Source organism: Phascolarctos cinereus, unplaced genomic scaffold, assembly GCF_003287225.1.
Source record: "Phascolarctos cinereus isolate Bilbo 61053 unplaced genomic scaffold, phaCin_HiC Scaffold_5;HRSCAF=322, whole genome shotgun sequence".
Classification (NCBI taxonomy): domain Eukaryota; kingdom Metazoa; phylum Chordata; class Mammalia; order Diprotodontia; family Phascolarctidae; genus Phascolarctos; species Phascolarctos cinereus.
In genome coordinates, this window is record NW_027555958.1 from 211,907,210 (window position 1) to 211,923,620 (window position 16,411).

Sequence of the window (16,411 nt, forward strand, 5' to 3'; positions counted from 1 at the left end):
CATTTTTTTATCTCTTAGAAAAACTATTATTGAAAGAGGTTATTAAGATTTTATGATACATTATTTTTAAAGGTTTTTATTTTATTTTTGTTTTTAGTTCCAAATACTCTCCTTCCCTCCATCCCCTCTCTCACCGATTGAGAAGTCAAGAAATAAAATACCCAGTATACATGTGAAATCATGCAAAACCTCTTTCCAACAGTTATCAGCTATTTGGAAGTGGATAAGATTTTACATCATGCGTCCTTTGGAGTTGTGGTGGATTATTATGTAGATATGATGCATTATTTGAACAGATATCAAAGTAATTGGCTTCTGAAAATAAAACTATAGTTGCAATATGTCCATCAGTCATTAAATGTTGGGGTTAAAGTATTGCTTTTGCAACTTTAAAATGGTCTAAATATTGACTATTGAATGACTTAAAGTGATGATTTGGAACACACACACAGTCCCATCTCCTAATTTCCTTTGCTCAGGTTGCAGCAGTAGCACAGCTGGAAGAGAGTAAAAACAAAATAGAAGATCTTTTGGATTGGTTATCAAATGTAGATAAGGAAGGAGAAAGGGCAGGGAAGAAATCTCACCAGGAGATTGAACAAAATGGAACTCATTTTCAAGAAGGTGACCTCAATTCCATGATTGGAGAGGAGGATGAATTTAATGGTAACTTGATGGAAATAGATGTTGATGGACAAGTAAGAACCACAGAGGAAAATCTGAACCAACAATACCAGAAAGTAAAGGTATATATGTGAATATTTCTGAATATTGATATAGTCAAATGTATATCTTAATTGAAATAGATGGCTTATCACAACATGGGGCATCTTTACAGAAAACATAGACTGGAGAAAAGTCCCTTTTCTCTATATGAGTTTTTTTAATACACACACATATGTGTATGTGTGTGTATATATACATATGTACATACATATATACACACACACATACACACACACATATGTATATATATAATGTGTGTATGTGTGCACACATGCGATTGCACACAGCTAGGTGGGGCAATGAATAGAGCATTGGGCCTGGAGTCAGTAAAACTTGCGTTCAAATCCAATGTCAGACATTTACTAATTATGTGACCTTGGGCAAGTCACTCAGCCCTGCTTATCTCAGTTTCCTCATCTATCAAATGAGCTAGAGAAAGAAATGGCAAACCACTCCAGTATATTTGCCAAGAAAACCCCAAAATGACATCATGAAGAGTTGAAGATGACCGAACAATAAAATATCTATCTATACACATATACTATACACATATATGTATGCAAACGTATATACACAAACATACATATATACATGCATACATATATAAATTTGTTTGCAATAGGGTGATTCCATTTGTATGAGGGACACCCATGTGAGGACATTCTCTCTTCTAATATAAGTTGGCACCTCCTCTGCAATTTATAGTTTTAGAGAGTTGTCTAGGGCAGTTGTCTCAAATAGGGGCACTGCAGGCCACATATTAGACTTAGAAAACCACAAATTATCTATTGTTACTTTATTTAAAAATATTTTCCAATTTCATTTTAATCCAATTCCTGCTATACTCCAGGAGTTTTGAGGGCCGAGGGCCATGAATTTGACACTTCTGGCTTAGAGCACTGAGAAGTTAAACTCCTTGAGGTTGATCACAGCCTGTATATATATATATATCTTGATATATATGTATATCAAGATTGGGACTCAAAATCCAGTTTCTCCTGGCTTTGAGGCTGCCTCTCTGTCCATTACACCATACTACCTCTTTGTCATACTACTATATGTAAACTCTGAAATGGATTTCATTAATGGTGGGCTCTTTCTACATCAGTGCAGATTGTACCTTTGCAATCCTATGCAATTCTTGTCCATGTCATTCCATAAATTATTTAGCTATCCATTTCCCCAAACAAGAAATAAGCTGGAAAATACAATAACCTTCAGAATCTGGAGGCACTATCATAAGGAAAAACTGTACCATGATCCAAAAGAAGGGGACATTGGCTAGAGTTGGAAAAGCGGGCTTCCAATATTAGCTGTGCAATTAAATTATTCAGATGACCCTAGTCAAGTCACTGAATCTCAGTTTCCTTATGTACAAAATGAAAGTACTAATATCTCACCCACATACATCAAAGTATTCTTGTCAAGATAAAAATAAGGTAATACATGTGAGATCAGATTGAAGTTAAAAAGCCCAATCATCAATATATTGTATCATTACTGTTGTGAAAAATGGTTAAGCACAATGTAAGAAAATTTAATTTAAGGCCACATGATGGTCTTGGGCAAGTCATTGTTCCCTTCTTGGGCCTCAATTTCCTCATCCGAAAACAAGGGGGTTGGACTAGATGACCCCTAAAGATCCTTCTGGTTCTGTATCCATGACCTTAAGGTTCCATGATGGCTATTAAATCAGTCTGTGACTCTATGTGGTTGAATCGGTGGAAAAACAATGCTGTCTTTGGAGTCAGTGAACTTGGGTTCAAATCCTTGCTCTGCTGCTTCTTATCTGTGTGACCTTGGGCAAATCTCTTAACCATCATGAGTTTGCTTATCTATAAAATGAGCAGGTTGGATTACATGGTCCTTTTCTGTTCTAGATCTAGGATCCTGTGAATTTACCTCATGATTCCTTAGGATCATAGATCAAAAGCTAGAAGGTCATCTAGTTTAGTTTCCTCTCATTAGAGATGAGGATGTTGAGAGAGGGTAATTGACTTGTTCATGGTCAGATGTATGAGAGTAGAAAAGCCAGGATAAAACCTCAAATTCTGCCTGTGCCTCCACTCTTTCCATTGTGTCAAGTCCTAACCACCCCCTTTTTGTTTAGAGAACCCTTTGTTAAGGACTTCTGTCACAGGATTCTGCATTAAATCATACGGTGATCTTTTTTTTAAATTTTAAAATTTATTTTCTTTTAGTTTTCAACATTCACTTCCATAAACTTTTGAGTTTTCCATTTTCTCCCCTTCTCTTCTCTCCTCCCTACTGAAGATGGTGTGCAATCTGATATAGGCTCTACATATACATTCATAGTAAACATATTTTTATATTATTCATGTTGTAAAGAAGTATTAAAAACCAACGGGAGGAACCACGAGGAAGAAGAAACAAAAACAAAATAAAAAAGAGAGCAAATAATATGCTTTGATCAGCATTCAGACTCCGTAGTTCTTTCTCTGGATGTGGATAGCACTTTCCATCATTTGTCTTTTGGAGTTGTCTTAGCTCCTTGCTTTGCTGAGAAGAGTCAAGTCTGTGAAAGTCAGTCCTCTCACAGTGTGGCTGTTACTGTGTACAATGTTCTCCTGGGTCTGCTCACTTCACCCAGTATCAGTTCATATAGGTCTTTCCAAGTTTGTCTGAAGTCTGCCCGCTCATCATCTCTTATAGCACATTAGTATTCCATTATCTTCATATACCATGACTGGTTCAGCCATTCCCCAGTTGATGGGCATTCCCTCAATTTCCAGTTCTTGGCCACCACAAAAAGAGCTTCTATAAATGTTTTTGTGCATATGGGTCCTTTTCCCATTTTTATTATCTCTTTGGGGTACAGACTTAGAAGTGTTATCAAAGGGTGTGCACAGTTTTATGGCCCTTTGGGCATAGTTCCAAATTGCTGTCCAGAATGGTTGGATCAGTTCACAACTCCACCAACAATGTGTTAGTGTTCCAATTTTCCCACATCTTCTCCAACATTTATCATTTTCCTGTTTTGCCGTGTTAGCCAATCTGATAGGTGTGATGTAGTACCTCAAAGTCGTTTTAATTTATATTTCTGTAATCAGTAGTGATTTAGAGCATCAAATGGTGATCTAATAAAAATCTATTTGAAGAGCTTTCTTTTGTTCCCCTATCTGATCTCACCTTTTTTACTCACATGTCTAGTAGAATGATGGCATTGGGGGAAGAAACAGAATTTTATGGATTTCCTAGAATTTAGATTTGGAAGAGACAGTTAGGTGAAGAGTTGCCCAATGTCACACAGGTGGTAAATAGCACAGCCTGTTTTTGATTGTGAAAAAGACATAATGGGAAGTCGATAGAGGATTCCACAGAAATCAATGAAATAAGTACAGGGATTTGAGTAGTAGTTTTGTCTTACCCAAAAGAGCCTTGGGATAGGGGTCAGGAGACTTGGCTTTAAGTTCTTACTCTGGATGAGCTTGAGCAAGTAACCTATGCCTCAGTTTCCTCTTCTGTAAAATGAAAGGTTTGGATGAGATTATGTCTAATACTCCTTCCACCACTGAGTCCAAGAGTGGAGATTAATTTTTAAAAACAAGGTAGCTTTATTGTGTGTTAAATGGACTGGAAATAACTAGTGTATTAAAATAACATTTAATGTTATTTTAAAGTGAGCCGTGACATTTGCTTTCTTTTAATTCCAAAAATATTTTGAGGGAAAAATGATGGTATTTTCATTAAACTTTGTAGAACACTGTTCTCGGGTATATAAAAATTCATTAGCATGATGTAAAGTGTGTAATATAAACTATAAGCTTCATAAGTGTACATATATCATTTACCTTTTTTGGTTATAATTTATAGTCTTTAATTTTTAGCATTTTCCTCATTACTTGACTCTAGATCCTTCTTATGAAAATTTACTTTCAGAGGGGTTGAGGGAAGGAGAGAGAAAAGGGTGTGGGAAAGTAAGAAGCAAGAGATGTCCTATAGGTATTTTAAACGCAGCAAGGCTGAAATAAAACTCATTTTCTTTTCCTTCAAACCCATCCTTCTTCCAGATTTATTCATTCAGAAATGACCATTCTTATTATAGATGCTCAGATTCACAATATCAGCATTTTCCTTGACTTTTTACTGTTTCTCACTGTACCATATCCAATCAGTGTTTTCTGACTTCACAGCATCTCTCTTATATCTTCCTACTTAAACAGCCCCTACCCAAGTTTAGGCCCTCATCGTGCTCATCCAGGCTGTTACAATAGCCTCCTAATTGGTCTCCCTTGCTCAAGTGCCTCCTTACTCCAGCCTGCTAAGCTGCTACACAAAGCTGCTAAAATTATTTTTCTAAAGTACAGCCTGACCACATCACTCCCCTAAATCAATGACGTCCTCTTGCCTTTGAAATTAAATATGAACTCCTCTGTGTGGTTATGAAAGCTCTTCAAAACCTGGCTCCAACTTACCTTTCTAGCCTTCTTGCGTCTGTAGTGTAAGCATACTAGCCTTTTTTGCTGCTCCTCACATGTGACATTTTTTTTTTCTGTGAGGCAATTGGGGTTAAGTAACTTGCCCAGGGTCACACAGCTAGTAAGTGTCAAGTGTCTGGTTTGAGACTGGGTTTGGACTCAGGTCCTCCTGACTCCAGGGCACTATCCACTGTACCACCTAGCTGCCTCCACACATGATATTTCATCTTCAGTTTCTATTCCTTTGTACAGGCTGCCCTCATATGTAAAAGCTACAACTTCCTCGCCTTAACCTCTCAGAATCCCTGATTTCCTTACTCTGCTCAAGTGTTGCCTTCTTCATGAGGCTTTCCCCAATCCCCACCATAATCTCTGCTTTGCCTTGATACCGCTACGTCTGGATTGTAGGGAATTCTGTTTATATTTCACATCTGAGCCTCTTGCTCTATTTTGCTACTAAGCATTCAGATGTTCCACTAGAATTTTGTGCTTTATAAAAACCAACATAAAGTGTCTATGTATTTGACTCCTGAGCAGCTTTCACATGACGCTCAGTATCTACATATTTTTTGAGACTCTTTCATTTCTCAGTCACTGAGCCCACCTAGGCAAGCTGGGAACCTCACCGTTTTGACGCCATTCAGATTGTTGTTCCTACTTCCTCACGAACATGAGGCTCACAAATATCTAAGAAGTAGAAGTGTAGTTATGTGTCTGTCAAATTACATAAAATCTATAGAAGAATCCATAGAAATGGTACTATCTTCCAATAAACAGCTGAAATTTGTTAACCTCACATATTTATTGTTTTTAATTATTTTTATCATTACCTCATGTTTAAGATCTTATATAAATTCCTTTGTTTTTCTTTTAAATCCTCCACGCTCAAACTCCAGTCTGCCTTTTCCACCTTGTTAAGATGTCCTATATTATGACTTTTCCTATACTCCGAGGTCCAGCCAGATTGACCTTCTTGCTATTTCTTATACATAACACTTCCATCTCTGGCCCTCCCGGGGATATCTTCCCTGATAGCCATGCCTTTGTCCTAGTTGTCTCCAATATCTGCAATACACTCCATCCTCATCTTTAAGTTTTATTCCACATTTTGCTCAGGAAACAAAAAAGAAACAACCAAAACCAAACCAAACTAAAACCAAAACTCTTCTTAAGTACACTCTTCTACACAAAACTTTTCTTATTTAGTACAGTTGTATATTATGATGAGCTCCCAGCAACATCTCTCCAATGTAGCTTCTCAGTATTTTATCTCCTACTTAAGTTATTGTAGTTGCTTTTCCTTTCCTCCCCTCTCCAGTTTCTCTGGCTCTTAGCTCAGTCTAGCTTGCCACTCTCCTTAAAGTTCTCCAGAGCTCCTGTTTGACACATCTTATCCTGATTCTGTAGTTGTCCCGGTGCCCTCTCCCTCAGACCTCAGCAGGCATTGTCTCAGATGGCATGGTCTCAGGTTGTTCTGCTGGCAAAGCTTACCCTTGAAGCAAGGGAAACGTATGTACATATACATATACATATACATATACATATACATATACATATACATATACATATACATATGCATATACATATACATATACATATACATATACATATACATATACATATACACATACATATACACATACATATACATATACATATACATATACATATACACATACACATACACATATACACATACACATACACATACACATACACATACACATACACATACACATACATACGTATACATATATGTGTATATGTACACACACAGACACATATATTTATAACTCCTCTGTTTGGTCTAGAGACTCATACTAGCTCTAGTGCCAATGCAATGCCAAAGAAAGGACCTGGCTTTGTATTACTCCCTTGCAGTAGTTCTTCCGATCTCTGTGCTCGTAGGAAAATGTCCGTCCATTAAACACACTCCACTAACCTCCCAGTTGTCGCTTAAAGCCTACAGGCAACTTTGCAGGTTCATTCCTCCCAGTTCTTCATCCCTAGCTATGGAGACGGGTCAGAGAAGCCAAGTGTAATCCCAGGCAGCTTCCTGCTACATCCATGATAGAAGAAATGAAGAGAGAGCCTTACCTATAGAACTAGATGGAGAGGGATAAAATTTTATAGTCATACTACACATTCATTTTAAAATAGTGTTAAAAATTGGTCTGGAAATGATGATTGTCGCTTGGAGAAATTAAGAAATTCTCTAGAATCACTAACACATTATTTTTCAAAGTTTTATTAAGTGCCTTTTGTATTTAACATGATAGACATTTCTTCATATGTTCTGTTCCAGTGAGCCCTCTTTCTGACAATAAAAATATAAAGGCAAAATTGACCAGCAAAATAACAGCATCAAACTGCATATGCAACCTATTACTTCCATAGGCCCCTACTGCTCTTTTAAGAGGAAGGCATTGTGTTTTCCAGTTTTTCCAGCAGTTTTTGTCAAATGATGAGCTTTTGTCCTGAAAGCTTGGATCTTTGGGTTTATCAAACACTAAACTGTAATCAATTATTCCCATTTTAAAGGTGAGGCAAATGAGGCTAAGAAGTTAAGTGTCTGAGGGAACATTTGAACTTGGGTCTTTGCTTCGTAGTCTAGCACTGTTTGTGTTTCCCATTTGCTAGTGGAATATTTAGCTACCTCTAAATATTTTTTGAACTTGAAAATGGTAATTTTTGGGGGTACAAATCCATGAAATTGGACAGAAAACTTTGAATCAATTTGGCTCTTCACTTTCAGGATGCCGGTTTTGAAGTGAACTTAGATTTTCACGTTCCTTCTAGGCGCAGCACGAGAAGATTGTTTCTCAGCATCAGGCAGTTATTATAGCTACTCAGTCTGCACAAGCTTTACTTGAGAAGCAGGGTCACTACCTGTCTTCAGAAGAGAAGGAGAAACTACAGAGGAACTTGAAGGAGTTGAAGACGCAGTATGAGACAGCTCTGGCAGAGTCAGAGAAGAAAGTGAAATTGACCAACTCTCTGCAAGAAGAACTAGAAAAATTTGATGCAGACTACAATGAATTTGACAGTTGGCTGCAGCAGTCAGAGCAAGAACTTGAGAACTTAGAGGCTGGTGCTGATGATTTTGGTGGGATAATGACCAAGCTAAAGAGGCAGAAGAGTTTTTCAGAAGATGTCATTTCTCACAAAGGTGATTTAAGGTACATTACAATTTCTGGACACCGAGTCTTAGAGGCTGCCAAGTCTTGCAGCAGAAGAGCTGGTGGCAAAGGTGACAAGGATAAGTTTGACACTTCTGCAACATACAAGGAAGTACAGGGGAAATTGGACCTTGCCAGTGAGCGTTTCAAATCCCTCTATGCTAAGGTAATTTTCTCTTTTAATTCTGGGTAAGAGAAGTGAAGAATAGGTTATATTTTTATATTATTCATTTATTTATTTTATTATATTTATTATCGAATGAAAGCCTACTCAGCTTTCATTACAGGAGTTAAAGAAGCCTAAAATTGAAAGTGGAAACAGATATTTTTTTTAGCCTAGACTTTCTCTCATATTTCTCTTCTTCTGAATTTGTATATGAAACTCATGCAGACAGTGACTTTTAAAAAAAATTTTAATTGATATTTTTGTTTTAAAATTACCTACATTTCTTAACATATCTCCCACACAATCATCCATTATCACAGAGAACAAAAAAAGAGGGGGAAGAAAGATCAGAAAAAGTAACCAACATTAAGGAGACAGGTAGTTCTTCACCTCTGAAAATAAAGGGTGTGTAAGGGGAAAGACATTCTCATATCTCTTCTTTGGTGCCAGATTTGGTTATTATAATTTCATATCTTTCAGTTTCAGTTATTTTTTGATTGTCTTTTCCACTTAGATCATTTCAGTCATTTTCTTGGTTCTACTTACTTTACTTTGTACAAGTTCATATCTTCCCATGCTTCTCTGCATTCATCATAGTCATACTTCTTAAAGTACATTAATATTTCATTACATTCCTATACCACAACTTGTTAAGCCGCTCTAGTCAATACACATTTCTAGTTCTTTGCTGTTTCAAGAAATTTCTGTTATAAATATTTTGGTGCATATTGGGCCTTTTTGTCATTGACCTTGCAGATATGGGTAGTAGTGGATGTCTGAGTCATAAGTACATTTCAGTCACTTTGCGTTATTCCAAATTGCTTTCCAGAATCATTGGATTGATAGGTAGATTTTTATACCTATATTTCCACAGTCCCTCCTATACCAGCTATTCTCATATTTGACCATTTGCTGGGTGTACAATGAAGCCTCAGAGTTGTTTTGATTTTCAAAAAAGCAGTTAGATTTCTAAGGTTTGACAAGCATTTTGCCATAATACAGGTCTGTACCTGGGTTACTGCTTGGCCACTAGGGGGAGACAATGTATCAGTTGTAAGCAGAAATAACCCATATCTCTGATTATGAATTATCTCTACAGTTTCTCCTGTAAATATGTTCACTCATGTAAATGTTTTACCACCTAATGAATTGGGGACTATTTTAGTATTTATTATCTTTTTTGACAGGGAGAGAGATCTCAATTTTCAAATACCTCAGGAACATTTAGAGTTGCTTTTAGAATTCTTAACAAGGTCAGACTGACTTAGTAAGCCAAATCAAAACAGGAGGCCTCTCTTACCCTTTTGCTTGGCTTCTAGGATTTTTGCTTTTCACATGGGCATTACCTTGTAGAAAAATAACAATAGTAACACTCTAGAAGTGTAGGCTTTTTGGAATTATAATAATAAACAGCCTGACTTAAGGAGAGAATAACATACACACTCAATTGGGCATGGAAGTTTGTCTTACCCTACAGAAAATGGAGAGGGGGGCAACGGGACAAGATAGCAGGAGAATGATAGAGGGGAGGGGGCAATAAGAAGCAAACACTTCTAAGGAGGGCAGGGTCAAAAGAGAGAATAGAATAAATGGGGGGTGGGAATAGGATGAAGGGAAATACACTTAATTTTTCACAACATGACTACTGTGGAAGTGTTTTGCATGACTACACATGTATAAACTGTAGTGAGTTGCTTGCTTTCTCAATGAGGGTGGGTGGGGAGGGAGGAAGGGAAAAAATTTGGAACCCAAAAATTTAAAAACAAAAGTTAAAAAAAATCGTTTTCACATGCAACTGGGAAATAAGATATACAGGAAATGGGGTATAGAAATCTATCCTGCCCTACAGGAAAATTGAAGGGGAAGGGGATAAGAGAAGGGAGGAGAGATGGAAGGGAGGGCAGACTAGGGGTATGCAGAATGCATACCATCTTGGGGTGGGGGGAGGGACGAGATGGGGAGAAAATTTGGAACTCAAAATCTTGTGGAAGTGAATGTTGAAAACTAAAAATAAATAAATTAACGATAAAAAAGGAAAAAAATAAACAGCCTGAGTTGGATAGAGGGAGGCTGAGAAAAAAACAAAATAGTTATTATATTCATGTCCAGAAGGGCAAAAATATGCCTCCTACAAAATTTCTTTTCTAGGTTAAAACCCTAGAATCAGGAATTTTAGAGATGGGAGTCCAACGCTTTCATCTTATAGATAAGGAAAAATAGTTGAAAGATGTTTTTAGGGCTTGTAAAAATAGGTCAGCGATTTAGCTAATGTTAAATTTGTAATGAGGGATAATTTATAGTGTGTCCTTAATAAATGATATATTCTTTAATCCATCAGTTTCACTGTAATAATTTTTTAAAAATACAATAAATGCTGTTCTTTTTCAATCAGTAGCATTATAATGATACATGGAAGAATGTACAGATACCAAGTAATTCCTGTTTCACCTTTTCCAATTCTACATGTAATTCTTGTTCATTTTTAAGTGGATTTTTTTATATGATTAATGGAGGGTATCCTGGTGAAGAACTTCGTGTACTAAACAGAGTATTACTTTCTCTGCCACCCAATATGTAACTTTCTTTTTTTTTGCTGAGGATAGAGTAGTCACTCATCTCTGGGTTCAAGCTCCCACCCAGAAATATGAAGATGTCCTTTATCTGAACTATGCTGGAACCAATAGTTCACAAGGACATAGATTTAGAGTTAGAAGGTCCTTTAGACATCTAGTGTCAAACCCTCAATTTCTTACTTGTATACTCTCTGTTCTTTTAAGGGAATTTTATAAATAGGGGAAAGAACTAAGGGAACATTAAAATTCTCCAATTTAAATTCTGTTTTTCCCCAGCTACCACATAGAATGTTCTCTAGTTTCTCTCTTTGTCCTAGGACAAAGGTTCCTTTTGGGCTCCTTTTGTGACAGAATGTTGCTCCCTTCTCTTTGATGGCCTTCAGCTGCTGCCCAAGGCTGGAGTCAACTCTCATATCTTCTCAGGGCTCTTTGTAGCATTTTCTGGTAGCATCTTCTCAACATATCGAGTAATAAGAATTTCCTGCTGGCCAAGTAGAGATCTACTCTCTCTAGCTGCTCTAGGGTAACCCTAAGAGATTCTTCTTGTAATTTGGCTGAGATTATTACACCTTTTCCCAGTGGAGCTCATTACTCTGTCAGCAAAGTAATAGACCCAAAATTCACCCTTACTACCACAGCTCAACCAGGAGGATTATTTTAATGTCACTTTTGAAGAAAAAACATAATCTCTAACCTTGAAGCCCTTTCCCCTCAGATCCAGAAACTTGGAAGTTTCTAGTGTAGATTTCACACTCAAATAGAATAAATAAAAATCTGAAGAGCCTTTTAAATTCTAATACCAGGATGGGTAGGTATCTTCGACCCAAGAGACTATTCCCACTTTTTTATGCTCCTGGAAAGCAACCCAATTGTTACCTAGTTTCTATTATTAACCAGTAGGTTAAAGTTATTCAAATCATTCAAGGTATTAACTACCTGCTCTGGTTTGTCAAATCCTGATTTGAAGCCACTCTTCAGTAATTCTTAAAGACATTTATGTCTTAAGGCTAACCTTATATATGTGAAAATATTGCTAAGCTTTGATTTCTCTGATTATAGTGCATTTACCATATCTAGTGAACTGTCATTCAGGTATTGCTTAACCTCCCTTATTATTTTGGTGACTGAGAGTAATTCAAAACATCAAAAAGTGGTAGTTATTTTTTGTATAGTCTTTAGGTTTTTAACTAAAGCTCACTGATGTTTAAAATTTACATAGGTATGTTTTTGAATGGGTAAAAACCAGAATTGTCTCTTGACATGCTTTGACTCGCTGGAAGAAGTATTCAGTTGAACTGACTCTAAGTTAAGCCAAGTGGAATGCACTCTTATCCATCTGGGGCATTTCAGTCACTTTGGCTAATTCTTGAATGAAATTTTTAAAAACTGCATTATCCAAGGTGTTGCCTTCTGAAAGCCACTTGGATACAGATGCCAGCAATCATATATAAAGTATTCTTAAACATTCCCTTCTAATCACTCAGTGCAATGTCCTTGGAAACAATCTGAAAGACCTGGTAGATAAATATCAGCGCTATGAAGATGCCTCTTCTGGACTTCTTTCTGGGCTCCAGTCCTGTGAGACAGCAGCAAACAAACACTTACTGGAACCCATAGCCACGGATCCAAAAAATCTCCAGCGCCAACTGGAAGAAACTAAGGTAAAAGAAGCAAGCAAGGAAGGAAGGAAAGGAAATAATAAGGAAAAATATCCATTCCTCTCTATGAATCAAAAACCTGCAGGCTATTTTGTTTCTAAGTCCTACATTTATACATGTGTACAGCTTGGTGTTATGGAGGAGAATACAATACTTGTAGGAAGACAGAATGTCAGAAGCAGAAAGGTCAAGGAAAATGAAAAGTAGTAGGGATCATCAAGCAGGACATAATAGTTGGAGTGAACATTCTCTGAACAATAGGGACAGAAGCTATGGGGTTGAGGAGTAAATGTATAAATTGTGTGGAAATGAAGTCAGTGAGGACAGATTATTCAAAAACATGTCAAGAAAAATGAGGGAGACCTGAGTATGTCTGCATACTATTAAGAAACAGCTAGTAGAGAGGAAATAATTTTGTGATACAAAGACTACAGTAGTAATAAACCATAAGACTTTTGACTCAGCTAATTTATCTCTGCACTATCAGATTTCCTGGGAATTTGAAACTTTGTTGAGAAAATTTTCAGCATTGGGTATCTACCAGTTTAGTTCAGAAGACTAGTAGGATCTCCAAGCTAATTTTCTTAGAATGTAGAAGGGGCTAGGAAAGCCCCTTCTACATGAAGAACATAACATGCTTTTGGATCATTAATAGCTTGTCCAGTGGAGAGCATTGCGTACTGCTCTTTAATTAAAAAAATTCAAACCAGTAGTTTAAAATATCTCTTAGCATACCTAACAACATAAAAAATACATAAAGTAGGTTAAAATGTAAAATCAAGCAGTTGCTACACAACTCTTTTGCAAAGAACTTGTAAATAAGAAAGTAGAAGAGCAAGATTGAAGTAGAAGGTATAAGCACAATCGAAGAAATGCAGATTTGTGTTGAAAATCACAAGTTGCAAGTTGCTAAAGATCTGACATGAATATTTTTGGTTTTTCCGACAAAGAATAGTTAGAGGAGAAACTTCTTTATAATCCTATTATAACTGGGGTTCAGGTGAGGGCCAGGTGCCCCCAGCCAGGTGCAGGAAATGTAGCCTTGGGTATTTAAGTAGAGAGGCAGGCTGGTCATCTAAACATAGGCTAAGGGACACAACTTATATATTGTCATGTGGGGACACCCATTCTGAAAGTAGATATGGGACTTTTGTTTGTTGCAGTTATTCAGTCATTTCAGTCGTGTCCAACTCTTTGTGACTCCATTTGGGGTTTTCTTGGCAAAGATACTGGAGCGGTTTGCCATTTCCTTCTCCAGCTTATTTTACAGATGAGGAAACTGAGGCAAACAGTATAAAGTGACTTACCCACAGTCACACAGCTAGTAAGGGTCTGATTTGAACTCAAGTCCTCCTGACTCCAGGCCTAGTGCTTTTATCCACTGTGCCACCTAGCTGCCCCACAGATTTGGGACTAGGGAATCAGCTTAAGGGGATAGTACACAAACCAAGATGGAAACCAAGGTATCAGTTTGGATAAAGGAGAATGGAATGGGTCATCAGTAGTAATCCAAATGGCAGGTGATAGAGTTAGGCCTTACACAGACCGAATTAGGACCTGTACGTGTCAGCATTCCGTCCAGAGAACTGGTGGTCAAGTGTAAGAGACCCAGCCATCGTGTAGATCACCAAGGTCAAAGCAGGATCAGCAGCAAAACTGACCCAATAGCAGTGTTAAGTAGAGCTCATTATCTGTATAACCCTTGTCTAGAACCAGGATTAATCCTACTGTTCACAGTGAGGGTTCTCCTGTATCCATTGGCTGTTTTTGTACACCAGTATGGGGGAGGCAGACCATTATAGACACATGTAAGGTCATATTTGAAAAATAGATTCCTAATATTCTGGCTGTCTGAATCCTTTATTAATGGTTGCTTTCTATTAATGTTTAGTCTAAAAATAGAGTTATAATAATGAAAAGTTCCGCTGTGCCCACTTCACTGAGGTATCCCATATATGCTGTGAAGCTTTCATTTGGCCCTACTGAGTGCCATCTAAGTGAAAAATCGTCCAATTCCTCAGGTTCTTCAAGGACAAGTATCCAGCCACCAGGTTGCTGTAGAGAAACTGAAAAAAACAGCAGAAGTGCTTTTAGACACCAGGGGAGCTTTACTGCCAGACAAGAATGATATACAGAAAACACTGGGTAAACTATTAACTTCTTCATTTCTTGATTCACTAGCTAAATGCAGCCAATTTAATAACTGTTGTGGGATTTTTTCCACTATAACATTCCTTACATTCTATGAAACCATGTCTCTTCCCTCCTTCAGAATGCTGCTCATGTTTGCCATCAGATCTTGCCAGCAATACCCCATGTTAGTCCAGCTATCCTGGCTTACTCAGCAATTCCAGGAACTTGTCTTTTGCTGTATTTGCACATATGTGTTTAAATAGATGCTTTCCTCTCTGATAAGAGTAGTGAACTCTATAAGGATGGAATGCATTCTTTTGTCATCCACCCTCAGCCTAGTGGAGTGATGTATATTTATCCTATAGTTGTTTCATAAATATGTGGGTTTTTTTAACTTTAGCTTTCTTGTTTCCATAGCAGAGTGTGTGTGTGTGTGTGTGTGTGTGTGTGTGTGTGTGTGTGTGTGTGTGTGTGTGTGTGTGTGTGTGTGTTTATGGATTCCTAAGTATAAATTAAAACACTTCAATAGCAAATGGTTAAATGTATTTCACAACAAGTATAACTTGGATAATTCTAGTAGCATATTTTAGACAGAAGGTAAGATGGGACTTTGTCTTTTTAAGTTGCTTTGTGGACAAATAAATAGTAACTCTTTTGCAGTCTTAAATACTGCAGGGAATTGTCCATGGGGCTATAGTATTTGAGAGACCCATGGAAACCCTATACTTTAGGGGATTTTTTTTTTTTTGCATATTTTGCCAGCAGATAAATGATTACTGGAGAAATTTTAACCCATATGCTATAAATTGAAATATAACACAAATTAAAAATTATAAAGGCTTAAAGCATAGTTTAGTGATATATATGCCTCTGGATGGCAATGTTTGAGTATTGAGTTTTGCTGGCTATGTAGCTAAGTTGCATTTTTTTTTTTTGCTTAGAATGTGGTATGGTGGCACAGTCTTTATATAATTTTAATACTTTAAGACTTTTTCCTGGCATAGTTTCATAGAATAATATAAGCATCCTAAAAACATTTTAGGCTTTCAAAAACAACAGCAATGATAATAATAACCACCTGAAACAGAGAGTCTTGCAGATTCTTTGTTTCAAGGATTGGCATAGTAGGGAATGGGGTGGTGGTGTTTTAGTCTATATTCTGTTTCTAAAAATAAAAAATTCACCCCATTTTTGGACATAAAATGTTTCTGTTAAAGAATAAGTACATAAGATGATAGCTCTACAGCTAGAAGAGACCTTGGGGGTCATCTAATCTACCTCGAGCCTTCAAAAAATGTTCAGTATGTTAAAGTAAATTGAATAGCTTCCTTAGATTAAATAGGCTTACATTTACATTTTATTTATAAGGGCTTTCCTGTTTCACAAAGATGTTTTAGAGGAAAAAATCTTTTGCTGAATTACCATAGAATATCCAGTTATTAAAAATGCAGGAACATAAAGGTAACTTTAACATCCTGAAATAATTATGAGTACTCTTGGTGAATGACTGATAAATAAAATACTTGATTAAAAACAG

General features: G+C 36.9%; 1 protein-coding gene across 1 annotated transcript in view; it reads left to right on the forward strand.

Moving 5' to 3' along the window:
- Positions 1–16,411, forward strand: part of DST (dystonin) — a 423,773-nt gene that overhangs the window by 262,246 nt on the left and 145,116 nt on the right. The window contains 4 exon segments of the mRNA XM_078155307.1: positions 480–746; positions 7,965–8,510; positions 12,568–12,744; positions 14,763–14,886. Coding sequence (XP_078011433.1) covers positions 480–746; positions 7,965–8,510; positions 12,568–12,744; positions 14,763–14,886 — 1,114 coding nt within the window.